The following is a 27122-nucleotide window of genomic DNA, read 5'->3' as shown; positions in this document are numbered from 1 at the left end:
AGATAGTTTTCATTTGTGTTCGAGCGAACAAGCTTCTTTAGCTCGGTGAGTGAATTTAACATGATTTACCGGATTATAATACCATAAGTGACGTTATTTTTTCTCATATTTGATCTCCTGTCAATGTTTAAATTAGTTCGTAAATTTGGTTATTTTTTGTGAGGTTTTTTAATGGTTTTATCGGTTCCATCTGACTATGGCACCCCAGACCAAATATACGCAGTTATTTCGGGGCTAATGTCGTCTTCTCTGTGATTAATCAATACATTTATCCCGGAATCTTTGTAGGTTATATCAATGTGAAATGGTGTTACAGCCAACTCCCTTTCAATTTCGACACGTCTTGCATGATATTTATATAATATCCAATCGGTAGTTACTGTTTAAAACTTTCTTCGTATTAAAACCAATAATTTATGCAAAATAAGTACGTAGATATGAGTGATAATTCGACAGTACATTGCCATTGTCTTGACATTACTTACAATTGCAGGGCGTACGTATTGAAAATCGAAATTCGTAACTTGATCGAATTCACGGGAAAAATCAGCTGATAAAATCGTCTTCTAATAAAATGTTTAACCTTCAAATCCTTTGGTTTTGACCTTTGAAGGACAATGTTTAATTAAATCTACTTATTCTGAATTCTAATGTTTTATCAACTGCTTATCAATAATTCTTCAGTGTTTATTGCTAAGTATTACAAGAACTGTGCACTTAATGAGTTTTATTGATGGCTAATTGCCATTTCCAATAGCCTTCATTATATTCTACACAAGACAGATAATACTTACAACCTGTCTGCTTTATTGACCAATTATGACTGTTATTACTAATATAGTTAAATTTTTTTTTAGTTTCTTAAGTATTCAACTCATATTTGGGAGAAAATGCATTAATATAAAAAAGATACCAACTTTAACGTTTAAAAAATGTGATTCATTATGTACTTGTTCCTATGTAAAATAAAATCAGTGGTGTAAAATCATAGAAAAGGAAGCTAAAGAACATTTTTTAGAAAATTTTTATATAATGCCCTCGTCGTGGTTTTACATTTTAAAAAATTAAAACATAAGTAGGTTTAAATATTTGTTAACTGCAAAGTGGTAACACATTCACCCAGACTTTTCTCATAGGATCCACCCTGGAGACATATCACTTACACATTTTCTTACATTTTAGAATATTTCACTTCTGATTGAACTGCAGTTTACGTTTCGAATAAATCTTATTTGTTTATAACATACTGGGCCACTTGTTGCTGACAGTTTTTTGTAGGGACACAATATCTCGTCCTACGATATAATTGCTTATAATTCTCGTAGGTATAAAATAGCGCTACCTGTCTTTGTCGCATACAAGTTTTAAGAACATGAAAAGTGAGTTTTGTTGAATCGAAGACCTCCAATGAGGCATGAAGTTTTTCACACTCAACTTCTCAACACTCCCCCATTCATTCACACATACACACTTTCACATACACACACATGAATACAAACGTCACACACATACAATTATGTAAACGCTTTTCTTATATATTATGTATTATTAGATTTACAGTGGATGTTTTTAATTGGCTCTAGTATTGTTAATATATTTCTACTTATTTCTTTATGTAATAGCTGCAAAAATCCCAAATAAAATAAATAAATAAATCATATAAAATCATCAAATCACTATTGTCTTTCTAATAAATAATCATTTGAAATATTTCTCATGCATCTATCTAAGAATAAACACATTTTAATTGTTTTAATTTTTTTGTTTCTTTTTTAATTTTGACCAACAAATTAAAATAACATTATAATAATTGATGTGAGAAATATAAACAAAACACTAATTTTACACTCTGGAATTATGGGCTAGTGGCTATATACACAAATTGATAAAATAAACATATGAATTGGATGTATTGAAATTTTAAAAATAACGAAATTCCTTATTTTAAAAATTTATTTAAGAATTGCATCTTTATCATCCCCTTTCCGCACTTGGTGCATAGAGCACTGCGGTACAGGTACCTATCAATGGCAGCGTATCTTGTTTTTTTTTTAATTACACGAAGTTAAGATAATTAGTCATACGTTTCAGGTACCAGTCCAGGGACTGTGAAATATTGATGTAAAACACCTTTTTAAATAAATGTTTTATATCAACTATGTTGGGAATCGCACCCAAGACCTCTTGCATGATAGGCAAAGGCGCTGACTGCTGTTAATATTAACATAATAAAATATTGTTTAAGTAACTCCGCATGCCTACTTTAGTCTGATGCATGCACTCTCCAACTGATACGGCTCCGTCCATTCTAAGATGGAGGCTTTTCGGTAATGAAATCATAAATCTTGTTTATTTGCCATGAGTTACTAACCACATATATTTTTGCGTTGCAGAAAAATAAGAAGTTCTTAAATATTTCTTGATTGTATTGTCTTACTTTTATCAAACTAATATTGACTGTTTTCATAATATTTGTTTTGTGTATTTAAATTTTTTAATCTAAGAAACTACGGAACGCACAAAGATTAAAATTTGTTTGACCTTTCATGATACCTTTATCAATTTTATTGTTAAGTGAACAAATATTATTCTTCCAATGTTAAATGATGTTGTTTTTTTATAGAAATGATAATATGGGTTCGATCTATACCTATTTAAAATAACTTTTGAGCATATCTACCGTGTATTTTCAAATTTTGGGTTAACTCATTATGCGATGTCAAATTTTAAGGCTCATCATCATCATTTTTCCCTTTCCGCACCTAATGGTGCATAGGGCACTGGATTGGCACACCAATCGCAGCGCATCTTGATCATTTTTGTTACATGAAGGTAAGATTTCAATTCAATTCATTTATTTTAAATATAACATATACATTACAAAAATATATTCAATACATACATATTATAAAAAAAAAAAAATACACAAAAGAGACTCATGTCAAAGTAGTAGGAGAATCCTGTTCCGGAAAACCCCTTCGGATACATGGAACAGATCAATATCCAGAGTGATGTTGTTTAGCATAGCGGTAGCCCTTCCAACAGGCATAACCATAGGCAGGTTGGTCCTGAATATCGGAATATGAAACAATCTATGCTGACGCTGTCTTAGGTAATTATCAGGAGCATACAAACCAATGCTTATCATAATTTCAGAATTATCGATCATACCGCGCAACAATCGATAAAAATGTGTAGTCAAATAAAAATCTCTAAACTGTTGTAGCCAAGCATACCCTGGAGAAACTCGATCGGGTAGAGTCAAGGATAATACCCGCACTCTCTCATGTAGAGATATCTCAGAAACTTCTTTTGGATTTTCTCTATTATAAGATGATCAGTCTCACGCTTCGGGTACCAGTCTAGAGACTATGAAATATGTTTTAGTGTAAAAACACTTAAATAAATATTTCATATCAACCATGTTGGGAATCGAACCGCAGACCTCTTGCATGGTAGGCAAACGCGCTAACCATACACCACGAGGCCGACGTGAAGTCTCCCTACTTCTTTAACACATTAGTCCCTCACTTGCATGGAATATCTGCATAGGGCACTGCCTCTGTTCACTAAATATAGCTCATCTCAGTCATTAATTAAGTTCCAACGGCAAGATAAGCAGTCTTACACTATAGGTGCCAGTTCAAAAATTATACTGCACTGAAAAATTATTATTTAATATGTGTTCCATGTCAACATAGCCAGGAATCGAATATTAGACTAAAAACATTAGCATCGCATTTATTTACATTTAGTAAACTTGTACCTTTATGTGTTAGGAATATAATATGTCTAGCATGTTGTAAACAAGCGACTATATATGCAATGGAAGTCCGCGCTTCAGAAAGCTAAATCCTCCCTTGCTTTTTTTTATACGCACTAACATTGTACGCTCGTTGTATGTAACTAAATCATACAAATTCTTTACAGTATTCTGCTAGTACTCACATTCGGAGTGAGGTTACGGATTGTGTATTGTCTGCTCTGTCTCGCTGAAGCCAGGGTTTCACCAGATCTGGTATTTTTAATTGGAATTTGGGTAAAAGCTCGTGCAAAACAAAATGTGTACGGCGACGATTAGCGCATGCGCGAGTTGACTAGATAAGTATGTCGTCTACTGCAGTCGATCTCGCTAGATCTTTTGGCGCTAGTATGCAATAAAATACACATCTGTATAATGTCACAATGAATTCCTATTACACATTTTTAAATATACTTATACAGTAGAACTCCAGTCATCCGGATTGCCAAATATCCGGATCATTATCAAAAAATAAAAAATGAAGGAGATGAGTTTTAAAATTTATTTTTATTAATAAATTTCATAAAAGGTACATGTTTTTTAAAAATTCTATACAGATCTACCTTTATACATCTAGTAAATGTTATCACTGTAACTCTCCAAACAAAGAGACTAACTCTTGTGCTTGGAGAGTGACTTACACTGTTGTAGTTATATTTATAAGAGTTTATATACTTTTTAATATACGAGTATAAAAAAAATAAAAAAACAGAATAAATAATGAAAAAAACATAAAATAATATATTCATACTAATTAACATTTAATGCAGTTTTTACACGTGTTCAAAAAATTCCTTTAGATTTACTTTAAATTTATTTATTGATATATTATTTTTAATTGTTTTTAGTTCATTGATTCTATAATAATTAGCTATAAGCCCGTAAATGGGTTTCTTTGTGAAAGCAATTAACTTTGCTAGACATGTTTTAGTATCAACATTGTTTTGAGTTTTTCCAAATTTATGTAGACAAGGACTGGATTCAACCCCCTAAGGAGCTGTTAATATTAACATATTACAACGGACATGAAGAACATCTTACAGAAGTCTGGGTATCCACAGGGCTTTTGACCTGTCATTGGCCGGTTTAAGTGGCCACTTTACACACTGTGTAACATTTACCATTCAGCCTAATTTTGAACATCTACATTCCTTCGGCTCTTCTTTCTGTTGACGTTTGTAAAGTTAAAGGGCTGAAACCTTTATTGTTGCGGGTGAGATTTATTTGATTGAATTATTTCACCTAAATACTAGGCAACACCTGAAAATACTGTTCTATTGTTATACTTCTTGAACCAGGTGGATTCATCAACAATGTTTTGAGTTTGTCCAAATTTTTGTAGAGAAGGCCTGGATTTAAACACCTATAGTCCTTAAAATATAGCTTGATTAGAATGACATTTGTCAGAAAAAGTGACGACATAACTTTGTAGTGACGTCAAAGGAGTTATTTATACTGACACACGAAAAATCATTCGTATCTGGCGTGTTAGTTAATTTTTTTAATACAATGCTTGACACATAAATCAACATAAATAGATAAAATCATCTTTAAAACTAAAAAAAACCTAATTATTAACGACGTTCATACAAGGTTACATCATTTTGCAAAAACGTTAGAGATGGGACGAATTGATCGAATAAAAAAATTATTCATTTGATGTTGTTCATGAAAAAAGTATAAATGTCTTATTTTTTGGTGAATAATTGTGTTAAACACACTATAATATGCTAATTTTCGGAAACAGAGTTTTATGATTGCATGAAAAAACTGATAAAATCGATTTGATCAGTGATCAGAAATTTCCCATCACTAATGACATTAGTTTGACAGCTGTCAATCTAATCGAGCTATATTTTAAGGACTATACGGAGCTGTTAACATTAACATATTACAACAGACATGAAAAACATCTTACAGAAGGGTGTGTAAAGTGGCCACTTAAACCAGCCAATGACAGGTCATAAGCACTGTGGATGCATAGAATTCTGTTTTACCTTTTGTAGGATGTATGTTGTAATATTTAAATATTCGTAAATTAAAAATGTATATCTCATCAAAGAAGCACAGATTTTTTAAATTATTTATTCTTAGGAAAATTGAGGTCCAAAAATCCTTCCCTTGCGTGTGCCTTCTCAAACATTTTAAATTTATCTGTTCAATTGTTTTTACTCGTCTCGTTGGCGAGTTATAATCGGGCTCATTGCAAATGTCATTACGTAACTTGAATCTGTGTTGACAGTGTGTGTTGGCATCACCCACTTGGCAGTGAACTAAAGACGAGAATTGCCAAGTGTCAATAGTAAATACCCAATACCTCGTTCGCCATTCGTCGACAGCATTGAACTTGGAATTTTTACAAAGCCTGGACCTGTAACCAATTTACAGAGGAAAGTTAGTTGTAAGTAGGCGGCCTCCGTGGTGTTGTGGTCAAGACGCTTGACTCACACACGGAAGGTTCCGGGTTCGATTCCCGGTGAGAACACAAAAAATAAAATGTGATTTTTCTCAAGCCTGGGTGCTCTGTGATGTAATTCACCACTGTAATTAGGCCTCCTGGCCTGTTGTGGTGCAAAAAAAAAAAAAAAAAATGCCAAAAAAAAAAAAAAAAATGTAATTGTCGTTAAATTGAATTCAAATTTTCCGTATGGTAAATTGAATAATCATATCAATTTACTTTTTAAAACATGTTCAAATACAGGTAGCCGATCAACATGCTTAAAATTTTCATACAAATATACACATTTTCGTACAGAAAATTCTGTTTTATTTTTTAATTTCGGTTTTGAGTGAGAAAACTCACCCTTATTAGCCCCCTTAGTTAGACCCTGTGCATTGTAATAAAACAATAAATATTTTTCATATATAATAGAATATTCTCTTAAAGTACACCGCCAACACATGTTTCAATAATTTGTCTCACTCTGTTCCATTGAAATAATGCGTATTGTATCTTTTTCAACTTATTTTTAAATGTACCTACACTTAAGATAATATTTAGTTTTATATAAATTATCCTTACACTGTATAATATTCACCAGTCTGAAGATGCCCATTAGAGGGTGAAAGCGCTAATTGGTCAAAATAAATAAGTGGAAGTCTACCAATTTTTTTTAAAATTAATAACTTATATGTAAATATAAGTTATTACATCATTACAATGGAATTCCATCAAGAATTGTCAATAAATAATTTCAATGAAATATCAATAGATGAAAAAAAGCATTATAGTTAGAGCAAGCACGATAGAGGAAAGAGTGTTGTGTTAAAGAGTGCATAGCTATCACGCCGTTTCCCTGTAGGGGTAGGCAGAGAGGATATAACGCTATATAAATAAAGCATTTTCCATTAATTATTTACAGCGTTTTATTTCGGGAGCAGGGTCCCACTAAAATCAATGAAAATAAATGTTTGTCTTAGAAATCGAAATTAGCCTTTCACAATGGAGTCCTGGTGCGGAAGCGAAGTATGGAATGTGAAAAACAAAGATGAAAGTTTATTGAATGCTGTCGAGAGATTGTGAATATTTTAGAGGAGGTAATATAGAAGTCTAGGCATCTACACGGCTTGTGACCTGTCATTGGCTAGTTTATAAGGCCACTTTGCACACTGTGTAACATTCACCATTCCGCCAATTTTTGAACATCTGTATTCCTTCAATTCATTCATCTGTTGATATTTGTGAAGTTAAAGATCTGAAACCTTTATTTATGCGGGTGAGATTAATCTAATTCTAATAATATAAGGTTTCAGCTCTTTGACTTCACAAGCATGAACATACGAAAGAATTGAAAGAATAAAGATGTTCAAATATGGGCGGAATGGTGAATGTTACACAGTGTGTAAAGTGGCCACTTACACCAGCCTACAACTGGTCATAAGCCCTGTAGACGCCTCGACTTCTATATTACCTTCTCTAAAATATTCTTCTTCTCTGTTGTAGTAAGTCAACATAATTATATAAAATCAGCTATAAAACTAAAAAAAAAAAAAAAAAAACCTAATTATTAATGACGTTCTTACAAGGTTACATCATTTTGCCAAAATGTTAGACGACAGGACAAATTGATCAATGTAAATCGATCGAATAAAAAAATAATTAATTTGATGTTGTTCATGAAAAAAAGTATACAATGTCTTATTTTTGGTGAATTATTGTCTTAAACACGCTATAATAGGCTTGTTTTTGCGTTTTTTTTTATCAATTTTCGGAAACAGAGTTTCATGTTTGCATGGAAAAACTGATAAAATCGATTTGATCGGTACATGGTCAGTGCTCAGTGATCAGTACTTCCCCACCACTAGTCACATTAGTTTGGCAGCTGTAATTTTAATCGAGCTATGTTTTAAGGACCCACAGCACCGAACTTTCTCATTATATTTCTACTACGCATTTTCAACATTTTTTCAGTATTATTTTTAGACCGTGTTATTTCGAAACCGTGTGAAACGAGGTCTTAGTGTAATCACTGTTATTCAACAAACCCGTTTATCGACATTTTGTCGCGCCGAAAGTTGTCGGGGGCCTGTCTGACGCGCCTCCCTTTCCACCAATCACAGCTCTTGTTATTGGACCTTGAATTTAGATGCATTTGGTTAAATATACGCTCGCTTGTGTTATTGCATCAGTATTAATTAAATTAATATAACCGTGCGGCGATAATATAAAAATAATATTATCAAGTAAGTTTGGAAAAAATATTATTTTCGGCCATTTCACCAGAAAAGGGTATGTCAAATCGTCATAATCGTAGAACAACAGGCACATATGATTTTATATGAGAGCGGTTTAAACATTTTTTGACACTATGTCACAACTTGATTAGTAAACAAGTGTATAATTTATTTGATACTTGGGTTAGTTCTTCGAAGAATAATGCGCCAAGCTATAGAGGAGCTGAAACGTAGGAAAACCATTATATAGTTGGATAATTTATATAGCGCCATTTTTGTAAAAATCACCTCAAGGGCGCTGTACAATTAATAAATATCCCAGCACGTCTTGCTGCTATAGAGCGCATGGATGGTTGGGATTCTAGTTCCTCGTTTTCAATTAAAATCAATTAAACATTATAACAGATTATACTAGTATATGTGTATACGTATATGTATTTTTTGCAATAAATTTATAAATAACAAAATAAATAAATATATTAAAATGAAATAACTTTATGTAACACTTTATTTTTACAATATTTGAGTTTGTCCAAATGTTCGTAGACAAAAGACTGGATTTCACCCCCTCGGGAGTCATTTAGATTAACAAATTACAACAGGGATGAAGAATACCTTGAAGAAGGGAATATGGAAATCTAGGCATTTACAGGGCTTATGACCTGTCAATGACTGGTTTAAGTGACCACTTTACACACTGTAACATTCACCAGTTTGCTTATGTTTGAACATCCATATTTCTTCAATTCTTCCATTTGTTGATTTTAGTGAAGTTAAAGAGCTAAAACCTTTATTGTTTGGCCTAGTTTCAGTACCACAAAGACGATACAGTAGGCGCTAATTAATTGGATTGTACCAAATAAGTCTTTATTAATAATAATAATCATGGTTTATTAACAAAAATAACAATTTCTTTATCTACTACACACACACTTAGGCAATAGATTTCTCTGGATCATGTCTAGTCTGCCTAACTAGGTACAACCTATTTTAAGGCAGACATTTTTATGCAAATTATACAATAATATTACTACCTACTAGTTAATTTATTATACTTCTTCTTCCAAGTCGGTCCCTCAATGCGGAGGATCGTGATCACCATGAACACTTCTGATTAGTCTGTTCCACTCCAGTCTGTCCTCAGCCCGGCAAACTGACTCACCAAATTTTAGCCCCGTTGCCACCTTTATTTGGTCAGTCCATCTATATGGGATTCTACCCCGGCTTCTCCTACCTTCAACTCGGCCAGACGTTCTTGCGTTTGCTAGATTGTCTGGCTCACGTCTAGCAATATGTCCAAAGAAAGACAGTATCCTTCTCAAACGCGCCACTGATAGACGAGTTGTAATATGGAGCTCTTCCAGTATCGATGTATTTGTCCTTCTGGCTGTCCGAGTCACTCGCAGCAGCCTTCTCCAACACCACGCCTCGAATGCTTCGATCCTCTTCCTCTCGTAGGCACGCATTGTCCACGTTTCAGCCCCATATAGGAAAACGGAGAATACCAGGGCTTCCATCAACCGCTTTCTTGTGTTTATTGATATACCTCGATCTCGCCAAATCTTCTTTAAACGGTTCATTGCTTCTTTGGCCATTTGAATCCTGCGACCAATCTCAGGTCTGCAACTGCCGTTGTTGGAGATAAGCGAGCCGAGGTACACAAAGTCATCTATCAGTTCAAAGTCTTGACCTACTAGTTAATTTATTATATAGTTATACAATTTAATTTATACCATTTATTATTTAAGAATGTTTTTGAGTAAATTTAACGATTTTTATCTACCTAAACCCAGTAACCAATTTTTTACAAATTTATTTAATTGAATCCGGGTCATGCAAAAGCATTGCAAAAGCAATGTTCGGTTGACATATTGAATATTTTGGGGCCCAGAAACCTGAAATTTCTTTGCCCGAATTCAGAGTTTGCGGTAGACCCCACGACCCATCCAAATAATAATTATTTATTTTATTTATTTTTATTTATTTGGATAACCAACAGCCATAATTATCTCATATTTATATAACAAAACGAATAACAAATAAGCCAATTACAGGTTTTCACAAGTAGCATCACAGTAAGTTAAAAAAGATTCTCGAACATAAAATGAATAGTAATTAAATGTAAATTTAAAAGAAAAGAAAAAAATACTACGAGTTATTTCGAAAGCAAACGCCGCACGTTATTAAGATTTTCAAATAAATCTATGTTAAATGATTTATTTATTACATTAAAATTATTAAAAGTTCGCCATAAATATGAATTTTGCCTATAATTAGATGAAACAAGAGGTATGTGAAGAAGAGGGTTATTTCTTAAAACTTTGGAAGGAACATTGATAGAAAGTTTGCAAAGTAGTTCAGGACAGTCAATTGAACCAGAGGCAATTTTAAGTAAATAAATTATATCCGCTATTTCACGACGTTTTTGCAGAGGCAGTAGGTGATGTTTTTTTACATATATGAATATACTGGTCAGATTTAAACTCAAGTTTCAACCGGAAACACATGAACTTTACGAATTTTTTTTGACTATTTTCAATGCGTGATATCTGCACATTGTACATAGGATTCCATATTTGTGATGCATATTCTAAGTTGCTTCGCACTAATGTACAGTAAAGGATTTTAAAAGTCTTTGCCATAGTGAACGACGTAGAGCTACGCATAACAAAGCCAAGCGCACGCGATGACTTTTTTATGATTTATTTGCTATAATTCACTAAATAATTATTATGAAAATATTTTCGTCGATAGGGTGACCTGAACACAGCGATACGTGCAAGAAATCGTCTGCGCAAGTCACAGGGGTCGGCTTTTCGTTTGGTGATCTGGAAATATTTAATACTTTTTTAGATTAAATAATTTTACATTTCTGTCCGCCGTGTAGTTTAGTAGTTACGTGTTAAGCTACCATGCGATGGTTTGGAGCTCGATTCCAGACAGAGTTGATATAAAATATTCGTTTTATAAATATATTTTCGCAAAGTTCGCCGTTTAACAGGACTGTCATCTGAAGCGATCAAATTCGACGCAATAGTTCGTGTCTTTCAAATATAATGCGTATAAATATGAACTGCCAAAATAGAACACCTAATCAATAAATCAGAACAAATATAATTTATCCGTATATTTGCTATGTAGGTACAACTGTAATCAAATACACTGAAAATAAATACGCCTTTATTTGGTTTGATTTAATTCCATGAGAAAATTTAAATGTTGTAAGTGACGATGTGTGAATTTTTTAAGAAAGGTATAATAATTTGTTGTACGATTACTGTATTATTATTATTGATAAGTTATAAAGCGCCATTTTCGTAATATTATACCTCGAGGGCGCTTTACGAAGTGATTATATAAAGAAATAAATTGAATTTTAACTTTTTTAATTTGTAATTAAAGAAAAACGATATTTTTTGTCACCGCTAAGGATTTATTCAAATGATGCAGAACTATTCATATTGATATTAACAAAAACAAGAATTTCGTCAGCAATCCATCACGCCGTTTCACCGTAGAGGTAGGCAGAGAGTATGGAACGCCACATAATTTTAGCTTTGCATACTGACATCGCTTCCTCTAAATTCTTACATCTTCTCGTGCACGCGCGCCGATTATTCTGACTTGATACGTGTATTTTTTAAAGAATTTGTTTAATTTAGTCATGTTCAGTATCCTGTTTTTTACACCCATCAACATTAGCATCGTAAATCTTCGATTTTTTCAAACTCATTTCGCTTTGTCCGGGTGTATGACGAATACAGTTATGTTTGTTGAATACAACCAGAACCCCCAATGAATGTTATCTTGTCAAAATGTAGTGTAGAAATCGAGATTTCAAAAAATAAATCATATCTGAGTATAATTCCTGATAATATTTATATATTTAATAATTGCACATATGCCCTTTTATTTTTATCTATCATCCTCTGGTGCATAGGGCATACCAGAAAAGTAAGGTTATCATTCTTACACTTCATGCGCCAGTCTAGAAACATTGAAATATTTAAGTGTAGAACCACTTTTAAAACTAATATTTCACGTCCACCCTTCCAGGAATTGAACCCTCCTGGGTTCTCAAGATTGGTAAGCGAACGCCCCAACCACTACACACATTGACTCTAACGCTCGTCCGGAGTTCTGGTTCTTTTTACACTCGGAGCTGTATTATTTATACCCATGTGACATCATAGCCTCCTGGTGTAATGGTCAGCGCGTTTGCCTGCCATGCAAGAGATCTCGACATGGTTCATGTGAAATATTTATTTATATCTATGTTTCATCACTAGAATATTTCATAGTCCCCTTCATAGGACTGGCAACTGAAGCGTAAGACTGATCAGCCCTTCTTCTTGTAACAAAAATGATCAAGATACGCTGCGATTGGTGTACCAGTACAGTGCCCTATGCACCATTAGTTGTGGAAAGGGAATAAAGAAGAAAACATCACATAGCCACTAAATCCCCCAGGTTGTGGTCCCGTGATATTATTGTGGACTCACGAACCAAAAGTCCCAGGTTCAAATCCCACTCTACCACAACTCGATTGCTTTTTTTCCAGCACAATTTATTTACGACTTTTAGGAAATGGTCTGAAAGTTTAAATACTTGAGTGTATAATAAGAACTCTAATATTTATTTATTTTTAATTATAAAAAAAACAACACTGTTTGATAAACCTGGCCCCACGTACTAGACCAGGATCCCGTCGTGAATATTTCCCTGGTCTGAAGTCAGGTTTAGCGCAGTGCAGCACCGTCGCCAGTCGGAGTCACCTTTCGGCCAATCCTTAACCGAAACCTTAAACAAAACTTAAAAATGTAGTCTAAAATAATTTTGACATATATTATTTCTTTTGTTTGTATTTAATTTGGCCGTGTTTTTTAATCGCGTGTTATCGATTTTTATTTCACTAATAATAATGCGCTAATAAAAAAAAACGGTGAGCTTTCTTTTAGTATTTTGACATTATTTACTATATTCCTTAAAATATAATTGATTAGAATGACAGTTGTCAGCAAAAGTGACGACATAACTTTGTAGTAATGTCTAAGGAGTGATTTATATTGACACACGAAAAATCGTTCGTATCTGGCATGTTAATTAATTTTTTTAATACAATGCTTGACATATAAATCAACATAAATGTATAAAATCAGCTTTAAAACTAAAAAAAAATACTAAAATAAACCTAATTATTAACGACGTTCTTACAAGGTTACATCATTTTGCAAAAACGTTAGAGATGGACAAATTAATCAATGTAAATTGATTCTATTACGTTAATGTTGAGAGTCGTTAACTATGTCATGCTGGGACAACCGAAACCAACGCTGGAATTAGTTTTGCCGCTGCTGGTGACGTGTTAGCTTGCTGCGTTGGCAGGCCTGGCACCCGGTATTGCAAGTGCCCATATTACCATAGCACTTTTAGAAAATGATAATCCAGATGTTCACATTTATTTTTCAAGGCACTTTGCTGTTAAAAAACTACTGTTAACTTACTGAGCTTTTTCATCTTTCCAGTTCTTCGGTTCTCTAATTAGCAGTTCCTAATCTCAACCCTTCAAGATGACCACATACTTCAACTACCCCTCTGTGGAGCTCCAGGAGGAGCTGAAGAAGATCGCCTATGCCATCGTGGCTCCCGGAAAGGGAATTCTTGCTGCTGATGAGTCCACCGGTAAGTAGGGTGGGCTGAGATCGATTTTTTGCATTTTCTCAAACATTTAGCTTTAAAAAGATGAATTAATTTATTTAAATAACGCCCAGAGGGCCCTTGCAATATTCAGTTATAAGAACATAAAGCATTATAGAAAATAACATAAAATAAAATTATTACTATTACACTAAACATGTAATAATTTTTTTTAAAAGATAGAAAAAGGAAATAAAGTGAAGATGAGTAGAGAAACATGTTAAAAAGAGGTGAATTGAGGGGATGTCCATTCGATGCATAGGATAGCTGGTTTGATTGCAGCAGGAGTGGTGTGGAGCAAGACCAACAGCTCAGCATAATTATTAGCTGTTCTGTGGATGCTCACTGGGGGAGGGGAGAATGGTGGGTAAAGTTTGTCCTATTGTACTCACACTGGAACATGTGTTGGAGTCTGGTGGTCCTTGTGGGTACACGAAAGTTTATCAAGTTTATTACATACACAATACGAATAACTACTTTTATTTTTCGCCATACAACAGTCACACAGCCTTAGCCACCAAGGCGCTCTTGGACTCAGATGGTTGGGATGTTTTAAACCACCGCCCATATTCCGCTGTCTTGGTGTCTTCAGATAATCACCTTTTCACCACCCTGAAGGCACACACGGGTGAAATTAAATTTTCAACCGACGAGCCGGTGCAGAAAGAGGTTGTGAGGGGTATAAAAATGCTTTTGCCCCATGCATTGAATTTGACGGCAATTATGTGGAAAAAAATTAACAAGTGTATCAACAATATCCTGTTATTTTTTTTAAATACACTTTCTAAAAAAATAATAAAAATCTAGTACACTTAGTTTCTGAATATGCCCCGTATAACAGGGCCACGGATAGTAGCGAGGAGCTTAATTTGGTATTCATAGATGGAGTTATCCGGCTTGACGCAGAAATGATTTGTTTAGTATTATATACAAATGTATTTCAAATTATCATAGTAAATTAAGTGATTTTTATTTCCAGGCACAATGGGCAAGCGTCTCCAGGACATTGGAGTCGAAAATAATGAAGAACACCGCCGGAACTACAGGGAACTGCTTTTCAACACCGAAAGTGTTAGTACATTTTCATATCTCTTTTCAGCTGTCCAAATAAATTCTGCCAATTTATTTTCCCGATGAAAGTTCAAAGATCAGCCTCGATGTACTTTCGATTCTGCAAGAAGCCAAGTACCAAACTACCGAAATTGAGTGCAGTCAGTTTCAAATCACCATAGTTTTAATTTTCTAAGAACGGTCACCCAACAGTTCTACTCAAGGATGAGCTGACTCCGAAATTGAATCCACGAAATGTTGATTTTAGTTTTCTAAATAGATTTTTTATAGAACAATATTGGACGGCATGTACATCTAACACGTATTTTGTTTCTCAGAATTACGTCTATGGCGTATTAAAATTCAAAAATATTTTTTCATGAATTTTGTACGCTACGTAGAACGTATCACATTGTGTGATTAATTTAAAAAAAAATTGTACTATAACAGTTAAACACGGGATGGGGTGGAGCAACACAAAAATAGCTTAATCTGATACACAGCAAGTAGTGACGTGTCTTTATTATACGCCGGAGAAATTTAGTAATCAAATGAAATATTTTGTTTAGATTGAATAAAAACAATCAAATGTGAAAACAAAGTTCACATCACTATCAACCATGAAGTATCAAATTAGTTTGTTCAAATTTTGAATAAAAAAAATGGTAAACCTCATAGTTGCCTAAATGCAAATGCAACGTTTATAGAAAAACATGTACTATAAAGGATATCCATTGATACGTTTATTATAACAATTTTTTCTTCATCGGCACTTGCCCCTATTTGATGGTTATTCTTTGTCCCTCAGGCCATCTCCGAGAACATCTCAGGAGTCATCCTTTACGAGGAGACCCTGTACCAGAAGGCAGCCGACGGTACTCCCCTCGTGGAGATGCTCAACAAGAGAGGCATCATTCCCGGAATCAAGGTCGACAAAGGTGTCGTCCCACTCATGGGATCTGAAGATGAGTGCACCACCCAGGGTAAGATATTAATGACTTGATCGTAATTTTGAGATGGCTACTTTAAATCACATATGCCCTTTTAACACGAAAGGGAAATTAATATGACTGTTAAGATTTGAGAATTTAGGGTAGTCACAACGCATGCATCAGATCATTTGACAGTTGAGGTAACAATGTGCGCTACGCCGTAAGGTGCAATAGCAACACTACGAAAGGAATGTTGCCGCCTTAAAAAAAAAAATATATAGTTAGTGTTAAGTTTGAAACCAAATTTAGATTATAACTAGAGCCCTTACAGGGCACTGCAGATTGCTTTCTAAAACTTTTAGATGTAGGTTCTTCAGCACAGGTGAGGAAACACCTACACACATTCTATGTGAATGTGATGCTTTATATCACAAAAGAACTTGCATCCTCGGGCGACCACTGATAAAACCTGACGATGTTAGAGCGCTCGCCACTTACCTTATTGCCCGATACTTTAAGGATCTGGGCTCAGAGGAGAAGATATATCATTATGAGAACACTCACCCTCCACTCAGTGGCCAGGCTCTTTAAAGACCTGGACTTGGAGGGCGAGAACTAATTTACGGGGGCCCGTCACGTGCAATCGAGTAAATTACGCTGACTCCCATTCTTCAGAATAAGAATAGCGTTAGGTTCTTTTAAACACATGTCAACTTGTCAGTAGAAAAATATTCTTAATTCCTTGATAAATAGTACAGTAAAACTGGTAAATTGAATTTTTAAAGGGACTGACTAAAAAATGTAACTCAAGGCAACATTTAATTGGAGGTTAGTGAAAAATATTTTTTTTTTCATTAAAAAAAAATTATAAAGGTATGCTTGAACCATTTTTTTATTTCAACTTTTTGAATATTAGTGTAATAAATAATAAGAGTCCATAAAACAGTCCTTAAAATTACTTTTTTTCTGACCAACATTATGGTATAATGATAGAGCCAGCGCACTAAATTCCCCGAACGCGCACGGCATGGAATGCTCTCCCAGCAGAGGTGCGAAACTGTGAGAGTGAAGTGATGTTTCGGAAGAAACTTAAAACCCACTTGTTCTCTAATATCATTTGAATAAATCCTTAGCATGTGGTGACAAAGTACATTGTTTTTCTGAAATTAAAACAGAATAAAATATAATCTATATTTTTATATAATCACTTTGTAAAGCGCCCTTGAGGAATTATATTACGAAAATGGCGCTATATAAGTTATCCATAATAATAATAATAGAGACTAAATACTAACTCAGACTCTTGAGCTGTCAGTTTTCAGCCGGTACCTATAGCATATTTCTCCTATGTTAATTGTGGGAAAAAAAACTTGCAACTGGGTTTTAAATGTACTAAGAAATAGAGATGGGCATTTCAGGTTTTTCATAAAAATAGCAATAACAGTTGCCATTTCACAAATTAAGCTGTTACGTGAAGACGTTTAAAAAAAAAACAGTTTAGTGCAGTGGGTGAGTTTGTGAAACTGTTTTAAGTGTTTTGGAAGGGTAACTGTTTTGAAATAGTAGTTACATTTTTTTAACCATCTCTACTAAGAAATACAAAATTCAATAGAACTTCAATAATTATCTTGGGAAAATGCAAATTTTGGGGACGTAATTTCCCAGTTTCACTGCAGTAGAAACTTTAAGCATACCGTTGGGATACATTCCATTGAAGATATTGATATGCAATCGCCCCCTAGACAGAGGTGAATTTTTTAAGTTCATAAATAAAATTGTGATTTTTCAGGCCTGGATGACCTCGCGGCCCGTTGCGCCCAGTACAAGAAGGATGGCTGCCACTTCGCCAAGTGGCGTTGCGTGCTGAAGATCGGCAAGAACACTCCCTCTTACCAGTCCATATTGGAGAACGCCAACGTGTTGGCTCGCTACGCTTCCATCTGCCAATCCCAGAGGATCGTGCCCATCGTGGAACCCGAGGTTCTCCCCGATGGTATGTTAATTATATTATTATAAACCTTCTTCATTATTTCCCTTTCCGCACCCGGCGACGCGGGGGCACGGCATTGGCTCTTCAATTGCTGCGTATCTGGATCGTTTTTCTCGCACGGAAGGTAAGCCTACACCTCCATTGTCAGTCCAGGAACACTGAAAAATTGTTGTGCGGAACTAACTACCTTTAATCCTTTTGTACTATGATGTCGCACGAGTCTACATAAAATACAAGAGTTGATATATCAATATTATCATTCTTTCAGTCAGATGCCTATCCGGGCCATCTGGTGTTTTGTTTTCAAATGAATAATGCAAAAGGTCAATTTTTTCAAAGATTTCTTTCAGCATTATCCCGTATTCAATCTTATCTGCTGATTTAGGCGTTTGCTTACTTCATATTTTGTCACCATTAAGAAAAGATGTTAATGTTAAAAACACAAATTGAAAAGTTCCAAAGTCATTAAAAATTTCTTGCGATATGTGTTGACCCTTTTTACTCTCTACCCATGCTTGTATTCATATTTTAATTTTTCCGCTAGTATGTCTATTATTTTTTTCAAAAAATGAAGTTATATTTTGCTATAACATGCTTAAATTGGATGATTATTTTTACAAATTATGGAAATTAGATTACTTAACAGTATGTGTTGAATTTTATTGAACAATGAATGACAGTAATGTTATTAAAATGTGTTTTATTTTGTTCCGTATTTTCTGTTTCTGAAATCTGTTTTATCAAGTATATTTTTCCTTGTTTGTGAGAAAGTATTATTTTTTTCCCTAATAAATTATAATTATTATTAATTTTAAGCGAGCAGCTTAAAGCTGATATGCTTAAATCTATTTAAACGAAAGTTTGTTGTTGTCGCACTTTAACTTTTCCGAAACAATTGTAGTCCATTTTTGAACCCATTGAGATCAGATCTTGTGGCAGCTTATTCCAACCATCAACAACCCTATTGCTCAGGAAATACTTCCGTGGATAAATAGTAGGCAAAAAGTTACGGCGTTTTTATATGACCATTTGCTCAGGCGAGTGACTCGCACCATACGAGTTGTAGGCCAAGGAGTTTTCAGGTTATTCAATAAAATGCTTCGCACACAAGGTTAGAATGTTTTATTGCTGTACAAATTTTTTATGCTCTTTTGGTAATAATGTTATAATCTTAAATTTCTTTCACCACAGGTGACCATGATCTTGATCGCGCCCAGAAGGTGACTGAGACGGTCTTGGCCGCCGTGTACAAGGCGCTCAGTGACCACCATGTCTACCTCGAGGGAACACTCCTCAAGCCCAACATGGTAAGCACCATCCCCATCACCCTTTCTGGCACTCGCCGAGATCACGAGACTTTCGAGACTCTCTAGAGGGTTGAGAAACCGTTGCTAGCACGTAATTAGTACCTAAATTACATGCCAGCTTACCCTAGAAAGCGTTCAGAATCGCACTACAGGAAAACAGTAAAAAATGAGCATCGTCTTTAGCAAAATAAAGAAATAATAAAAGCACAAGAACACGTTGAGAATAATGACATTACACTAACAAAAGTAACTGACATACACAATATTGACACGAGGACAACACAACACTACCATATACATAGAGCTAACACAAAAACATAATTATTCCACATATTGTGGGGTAATTACTACAACTGGGTGACTTCAATATCAACATTTATGAGTTTCTTAAACATATATTTGTGTCTTCCTCCATGAATGCTACAAATTGGCTAGTAATGATTAATTACGATCATATTATGATGATTATGAATTTTCATTCTCAGTGATGATTATGCATCTCCGCGTGATGGTTTTATTTGTACTAAAAAGGTTTATTATAGCGTAATAATAAACTTTTTTAATTCATATTAATATTAAATGTGTAACTGACCCGGTACAAAAGGGGATAGTGCGGCTTCGACATCCTGCTTCCTCTCAATCGGCCGTCCCAGCGTAAACGGGTGGCAAGCCAACCTCAGTAGCCCTTAAAAAGACTTTCAGAGACAAATGCAGTCATATCAGATGAAGTTGAATAGAGCAATGACAATTATTTGGTGTTACCAGGTCACAGCCGGCCAGTCCTGCTCCAAGAAGTACACTGCCGCTGATATTGCCAAGGCCACCGTCACCGCTCTGCAGAGAACCGTTCCTGCCGCCGTAGTTGGTAAGAGTCTCAATAAAAAATATGTACTTTCATATTCTCCACACCCCTCTGTAATTTAATCCATAAAGGTATAAATCATTGCTTTTCGATTAAGTCGTCGCCATCATATAATTTTTTGCCCCCTATTGATTCAATAGCACTACATTGGTACACTAAATACAGCAAGTATTTCGACCAATTGATATTTAAATGCAAGATATTCTAGTTTAAGCTTTAGATCCAGTCCAGTCCAGAAATAATGAAGTACCACAAAGAAATCGCGCATTTTTGCGCAAATTCCCTTTCAATTCGTTTTGCCGATGCAATGTAAATGTAACTGCACAGTTGACCATGAGGATTTGAGTTTCTGTGGTAATTCCGCAATGATCAATCTGAATCGACCGGGGATTTTAATATGTCATTGTCAAATTTTGAAAACCGACCAGATTTAGGTGCATCTTTTAGATTGCTATTGCCCAATTTGAACCTTTTAGTTCTTCCGGTAGAGTTGATTCATCATCATTAATATCCTTGTCCAGGTATCACCTTCCTGTCTGGTGGGCAGTCAGAGGAGGAAGCATCCGTCAACCTGGACGCCATCAACAAGTTCATCGGCCGCAAGCCGTGGGCGCTGACCTTTAGCTACGGACGCGCTCTGCAAGCCTCCGTGTTGCGTGCGTGGGCAGGCAAGCCCGAGAACGTTCCGCTCGCGCAGAAAGAACTGCTCAAGAGGGCCAAGGTTAGTGCCAGAATTGGCTCATTTTATTATGTAAATTTTTAAACGACGTTTTTTGAAATAATAATATGACCTCACTAGTGCCACGTGCCAAAGGAATATTTTGCAATGCGGAAGTTTGACGCCGCCATAAGTTAGGTTTTAAAAATGTATTTTGACGATGGCGATTTGCTCCCATGTTTGCTAGATTTTCAATGACCGTCAAATGTCGCAGGCTTCTACCAGATACGCTCGATTTTTGACAATTGTCATATGTAGCTGACAAAAAGCAACCAGATATACTCGACATTTTAACAAATATCCAGTGTTTGTAGACATATTTACTTGCATTTTTCAGAAGTTTGTTTTCCATTGTTAACATTTAAATAAAAAATTTTTATCATGTTCCTAAGAAAACAGTATTTTTTCAACACAAAATCTTTTAATGCTATTACCTTTATTTACAAATTAATCTTTTCTTCATAGTTAATTTAATTTTGCACGCTTTTTAATTTTTATTTTGTACAGGGTTTGTGAAAATGATCTACCGATTTTGAAACGCAAAAAAATGAAACAAGTATCGTAATTTATATTTTATTTTACTGTATGAAATAAGGCGGTTTGGGGTTTTGTTTTCGTATTGACATAACTTTGTTTTAAAAATGATGATACACCCCTGAAATTTTTCATAACTCGCAGAGTTATCGCCTCTGGTATTGATGTGATTGTACGACAAAAAAGCAACCTTTAGTTGGGCAATTGTCCTTGGCTTGTGTTAAAAGACTTCCGCCTTCCATAGCACTTGGGTATTCTTCTGTGTCACCTACTTTGAAATGCTAACGAAACAACCGTTGTGTAGCAGTGACAGAGTCGCTATTTATTAAAAAGTTTTGATTACAAATGTACATTCACACCATTCCACGCCATGATGGAAACTAAAATGGTTCGGGAAGTTAAAACAATTCCAAAGCTTCGTCCATTGGCCTCTGCGCCAATTTAAAATTGGTAGATCATTTGCAGGACCCTGTAGTTTTACATAATATTTGCTTTCACTTAAAAAAAAAAATTATGCACTCAACAGATCCAACTAAGGCCCAACGAAGCTCGACTATAGTCCTTAAGATATAGCTTGATTAAAATGACAGCTGCCAAACTAATGTCAATTACTGATCACTGATCATGTACCGATCAAATCAATTTTAACATTTTTTTAAATGTAAACACGAAACTCTGTTTCCGAAAATTGATACTTTAATGCAAAAACAAGCCAATTTTTCACCAAAAAATAAGACATTTATACTTTTTTCATGAACAACATCAAATGAATTATTTTTTTATTCGATCAATTTGTCCCATCTCTAACGTTTTTGCAAAATGATATAACCTTGTAAGAACGTCGTTAATAATTAGGTTTTTTTTTTAATATTTTTTTGTTTAAAAATGATTTTATGTATTTATGTTGATTTATATGTCAAGCATTGTATTAAAAATATTAATTAACATGCCAGATACTAATGATTTTTCGTGTGTCAATATAAATCACTCCTTAGACGTTACTACAAAGTAATGTCGTCACTTTTGCTGACAACTGTCATTCTAATCATGTTATGTTTTAAGGACTATAATTGTTTTTTTTCCTAATGCTTATAACTGTAATTTTGTTTAATTTTTCTAATTCTATTTGTTTTGCATTTTCATTTTTCCTGCCCGATGTCTTCTGCACAATGCATGCCCACCTACAAACGCATTGTGCCACAAATGCGACACCACATTTAACAACCTCTTTTTATTGTGAAATTAAAAAAAATTAAAAACATTTATATTCCATTCAATCATTGCTATCTTTTTTTTAAATTTCAATCGACCGCAGGCTAATGGATTAGCTTGTCAAGGCAAATACGCGCCTGGCTCAATCGGTTCTTTGGCCGGTTCAAAATCTAACTTTGTCCAATCACACGCCTACTAGTTCATAAACAATTTTGTATTTGTTATCATTCCAATTTATGTTTGTGTTTTTGATTTCATAGAAAAACAAAAGAAATCTCAGCACTATTCCATTTTGAAAAGACTGCCTGTTGTAACATTTTTTTATTCAAATTGAAATAAAAGTGCTTCAAATATAAATATTAAAATTATTTATATTCCAACATGTTAAATTTTCTAGTATTTTTTTTTTTTAATAAATAGTTTTCACTGTTTACACTTTTTGTGTGAATTATTTTTACTTTTTTATATTGATGTTATTTTAATCTGCCTTTTCAAAACTAAAAAGCATGCATATTAATCCAAATTATACAGATTTGCATTTAAGATTTTTTCATGTTTGTTTTTTTTAATAAATATTTTCATGTTTTATGTTTTTGCTTTATTTTGTCCTTTTATTTTAACCAATCCTAACCTCACTTCTCCTTTCATAAAATTTATGCACACAGGCCTTTTTGTAACAGTAATATTTGTGTAAGTCTAAGTTAAGTTGTCGAGCCTTTTTATACCCGTAATATTGTGTGTAAGTCCAAGTAGTCGATCCTTTATATATTAACAATATTTTGTGTAAGTCAAGTTGTCGAGCCTTTTTATGCCGGAAATATTTTGAGTAAACCCAAGTAGTCGGGCTTTTTTATATCAGTATTATTTTATGTCCAATTAGTCAAAAAAAATTATATCAGCAATATTTTAAGTAGTCTATGTAGTCAGGCCTTTTTATATCAGCAATATTTTAAGTAGTCAATGAAGTTAGTGGTTTACCTCCCTCAAAATAAATCATAGAGATACACGAATGTTCTCCTGAGGAGGAAAAATATGTTCTTCAACTGCATTCATAACTCAAAACAGACAAATCTAAGACTTGCGCTCTCGTAAGTACTTCTGAGGGTGCGACATATTTCAACAGATTTCTTCCTTTACTTGACGTAAGTCAACAGATGGAAACAGCTGAAGAAATATGGATGTGTAATCATAGACAAGATGGTGGCTGTTACGCAGTGTGCAAAATGATGACTCGTCGTAGTGTCTCGCAGATCAAGGGTCCGAGGTTCAAACCGGGTCTATTTTAGAGGCTTGTCAGCAGGTGGGAAATAAAGGATACGGAAGGAAGTTATGAATTATACACCACACAACCAAACCAACTGAGGAAAAAATACATTATTTTTACATGATGTGCTGTGGCTCTTTGTTAATTAAAAAAAATAGACACCTCTATTGAAAAGACGAAAAATCTCTACAAACTCATATTATATCATCTGTTGTAATGCTGTAATCGTTTAGAGTTTAGTGCCACGCTTAAATCTTCTGCAAATAAATATAGTTTTTACTAGTTTAAAATCAAAATTACACTCTTATTTTTCTTTAAACTAATAAAGTACGCATTTCGGATTTACTTGTCTGTTTCGGAATTGATGTTTCACTGTGTAAATCTTTTTAAATTATCGAAAATCAAACTCTTTTATTAATATTGTGCCTGTCAGTAATACAAATGATGGCTTCAGCAATGTGCACCGTTTGTCCTGAACCAGTGGGTGTCAGTAACTCGTTTACATGCTCGGAATGCAAAGGTGCATTTCATCACAACTGCGGGGTTTAATTACTGATGCACCATGAACTGAATTTCGCAGGAGTCGATCAAAACAGCGTGATGGTTTAAAATGATCTTTTGCGTACTATATTACCTTCGTAAGACCTTCCCAGCATCGTAAGTTTACCTTTTTTTCTGTATTTTTTCAGGCCAACGGAGACGCTTCTCTGGGTAAATACGTTGCCGGTTCAGTTGTGGGTGCGGGAGCTGACGCATCCTTGTTCGTTCAGAACCACGCCTACTAAATCCTTCTAGAACATACCGCAATAAACTAAAAATAGTCAAAACATTGCCACAAACTTGTACGCAAAATGTTTAGTAATAAATGCCATGGAAACATTATTCATTATCTCTTGAATGGCTTACTCGTTTCTTAAAATGTAGCGTTGACATCTGTTGGCAACATAGCGAATTAAAATGATGTTTGGAAAATAATTCACCAAAGATTATCATTTATCTTAGTTACCTGCTAAAAGTTTAGCAAGCCATTTAAAGATGATTTAATTTAAAAATAATTACTTTCTAGTATTGCCACTTTAATTATTGTTAAAATGAGCAAAACGTATCAGAAACTCACAGATGGTGTCTTGTTCTCATTGATCTCGATCAAATAATGTTTTATTTTTACTTACCGAAGTGACATCTATGGAAAAATTTTCAACTATGAACATTTCTTTTAAAACTATCATTCTTATTTATTATACATAATCGCTTTCATGATTTTTTTACAGTTGTTTATATTTTTGAAAATCTATTGTTGTTCCGACTTGTTACTATATTGAAATATTTATGTAATCAATTACTGCTTGGAGGTTAGACGGTTAGCTTAAATAATTCACAACTATGATGTTGTAGTAATAATTGTTAATTTTTTTGGCGCCCGTGGTTTTCCTTAAAATGAAGTAAAATCTGTATCATAAAATTCTTCATGTATTTTTAAATAGGATGCGTGTTTTAATTTTACTGATTTTAAATGTACTGGAAATAAAGTCTAGTTTTATGTGTAGGAATTTCGATCAATTTATAATAATAATTGTATGTAATTGAAACACAGGAGAAATGCAGGTCCCCAAAACACTCGAATCACCCTTGTTGTATGTAACTTACTTATAAATATAATAAAACCTCTATAAACATAATCTGCGTATTTATTTTTAATGTTTATTCTTAGACTGCAATCAGCAATTTGAATTTCATTTATTTTGATTGCATGTTTGAGAAACAGGGTCAGAAGTCCTTCAGACTATAGTGAATATTTTGATGTAAAGATAGGAGTCCATCAGGTCCATCGATCTTGAATCCCCTCATCTTCAACATAATGACAAGGCACCTCTTCCAAAAGTCAAACAGTTGATTTGCTGAATGGCTTAATTGATGTACCATCGTTACTGGAACGAGTGGTATTCAGTGTTCCGATCCGCCGGTTGCGAAATAATGTGCTGTTCCTCGATCAACACACACAGCCCAAACAATGGCTTGCACGCGCCATTGTCACATTGTAAACTCAAGACAAAATCTAGGCATCTACAGGGCTTATGACCTCTCAATGGCTTTTGACATTAAGCCTTGTAGATGCCTAGACTTCTATATTACCTTATCTTAAATGTTTTTCATCTCTGTTGTAATATGTTAATATAAACAGCTCCCCAGGGAGTTGAATCCAGTCCTTGTCTACAAAAATTTAGACAAAATCAAAATATTGTTGATAAATCCACCTGGTCCATGAAGAAGTATAGAAATTGAAAAAATAACATTTTCAGGCGTTGCCTAGTATGTAGGTGAAATAATTAAATTAGATGAATCTCACCCGCATAAATAAAGGTTTCAGCTCTTTAACTTCACAAACATCAACAGATGAAAGAATTGAAGGAATATAGGTATTTAAATATGGGCAGAATGGTGAATGTTACACAGTGTGTAAAGTGGCCACTTAAACCAGCCATTGACAGGTTATAAGCCCTGTAGATGCCTAGACTTTTATATTACCTTCTCTTAAATGTTCTTCATCTCTGTTGTAATATGTTAATGGAAACTTAGATTTATTTATCTTTATACAAATTAAAATCATTACTTTTTAATCACTTTTTTTCTAAATTATAAAAAATGTACTAAGTGTTATACTTGTTTTACTGTTTATGCTATGATACATCGCCTCTGTTACTTCAATACTTTTTATATTTAAACTATTTATTTATTATTAATTTGCTGCATACCTATTTTATAGTTTCTTATTTAATTTTCTTTTATTATTCCTTTATTTTCTGATGATTTTATTTAATGTATCCATACTTGTGTACAGGTGTGGTTACACCACATTAACTCTGCACACAACTATATATATATATATATAGCACATTTGCTGGGATGAGGCGTTCGGATTTATTTACTACCTGCGGGGCCCTGGTTAAGATGTTGCATTTGCCTACCGTGGGTACCTATATTGTTCCGGCTTCATAACAACAACTGAACTGGGCTTGTACGTGTACATGTGATTTTATATTCTCACCGCGATCGCAAAGAAGATATTTTGCAATCAATAA

General features: G+C 34.1%; 1 protein-coding gene across 5 annotated transcripts; it reads left to right on the top strand.

The window, feature by feature from the left end:
* On the top strand, positions 1-25721 carry Ald1 (fructose-bisphosphate aldolase). 5 transcript variants are annotated; one of them, XM_088226187.1, is made up of 9 exons: positions 1-45; positions 14002-14158; positions 15153-15244; positions 16032-16206; positions 17945-18148; positions 19337-19452; positions 20218-20317; positions 20836-21035; positions 24732-25721. In XM_088226187.1, the coding sequence occupies exons 2-9, from the start codon at positions 14047-14049 to the stop codon at positions 24825-24827; spliced, it is 1095 nt and encodes a 364-aa protein (XP_088082313.1). In that variant the 5' UTR covers positions 1-45; positions 14002-14046; the 3' UTR covers positions 24828-25721. The 5 variants fall into 5 exon arrangements, with proteins under 5 accessions (XP_088082313.1, XP_088082292.1, XP_088082321.1 ...); XM_088226166.1 differs by lacking the exon at positions 24732-25721 and adding an exon at positions 22882-23366; XM_088226195.1 differs by lacking the exon at positions 1-45 and adding an exon at positions 8430-8485.
* Positions 25722-27122: the final 1401 nt, after the last annotated feature.

The sequence above is a fragment of the Micrasema longulum genome, unplaced genomic scaffold (assembly GCF_059751315.1).
Source record: "Micrasema longulum isolate JH-2025_06_02 unplaced genomic scaffold, ASM5975131v1 h1tg000039l, whole genome shotgun sequence".
In the NCBI taxonomy this organism is placed as follows: domain Eukaryota; kingdom Metazoa; phylum Arthropoda; class Insecta; order Trichoptera; family Brachycentridae; genus Micrasema; species Micrasema longulum.
Note: the sequence above shows the minus strand (reverse complement) of the source record. Positions and strands in the feature narration are given on the sequence as shown.

Excerpts from the sequence above, each read along its gene's own strand:
- Ald1 (XM_088226187.1), top strand. The coding sequence starts at position 14,047 with ATGACCACATACTTCAACTACCCCTCTGTGGAGCTCCAGGAGGAGCTG. Across the intron at positions 15,245-16,031 it reads TGCTTTTCAACACCGAAAGT|GCCATCTCCGAGAACATCTC; the intron begins GTTAGTACATTT and ends TTTGTCCCTCAG. Across the intron at positions 21,036-24,731 it reads AACTGCTCAAGAGGGCCAAG|GCCAACGGAGACGCTTCTCT; the intron begins GTTAGTGCCAGA and ends GTATTTTTTCAG.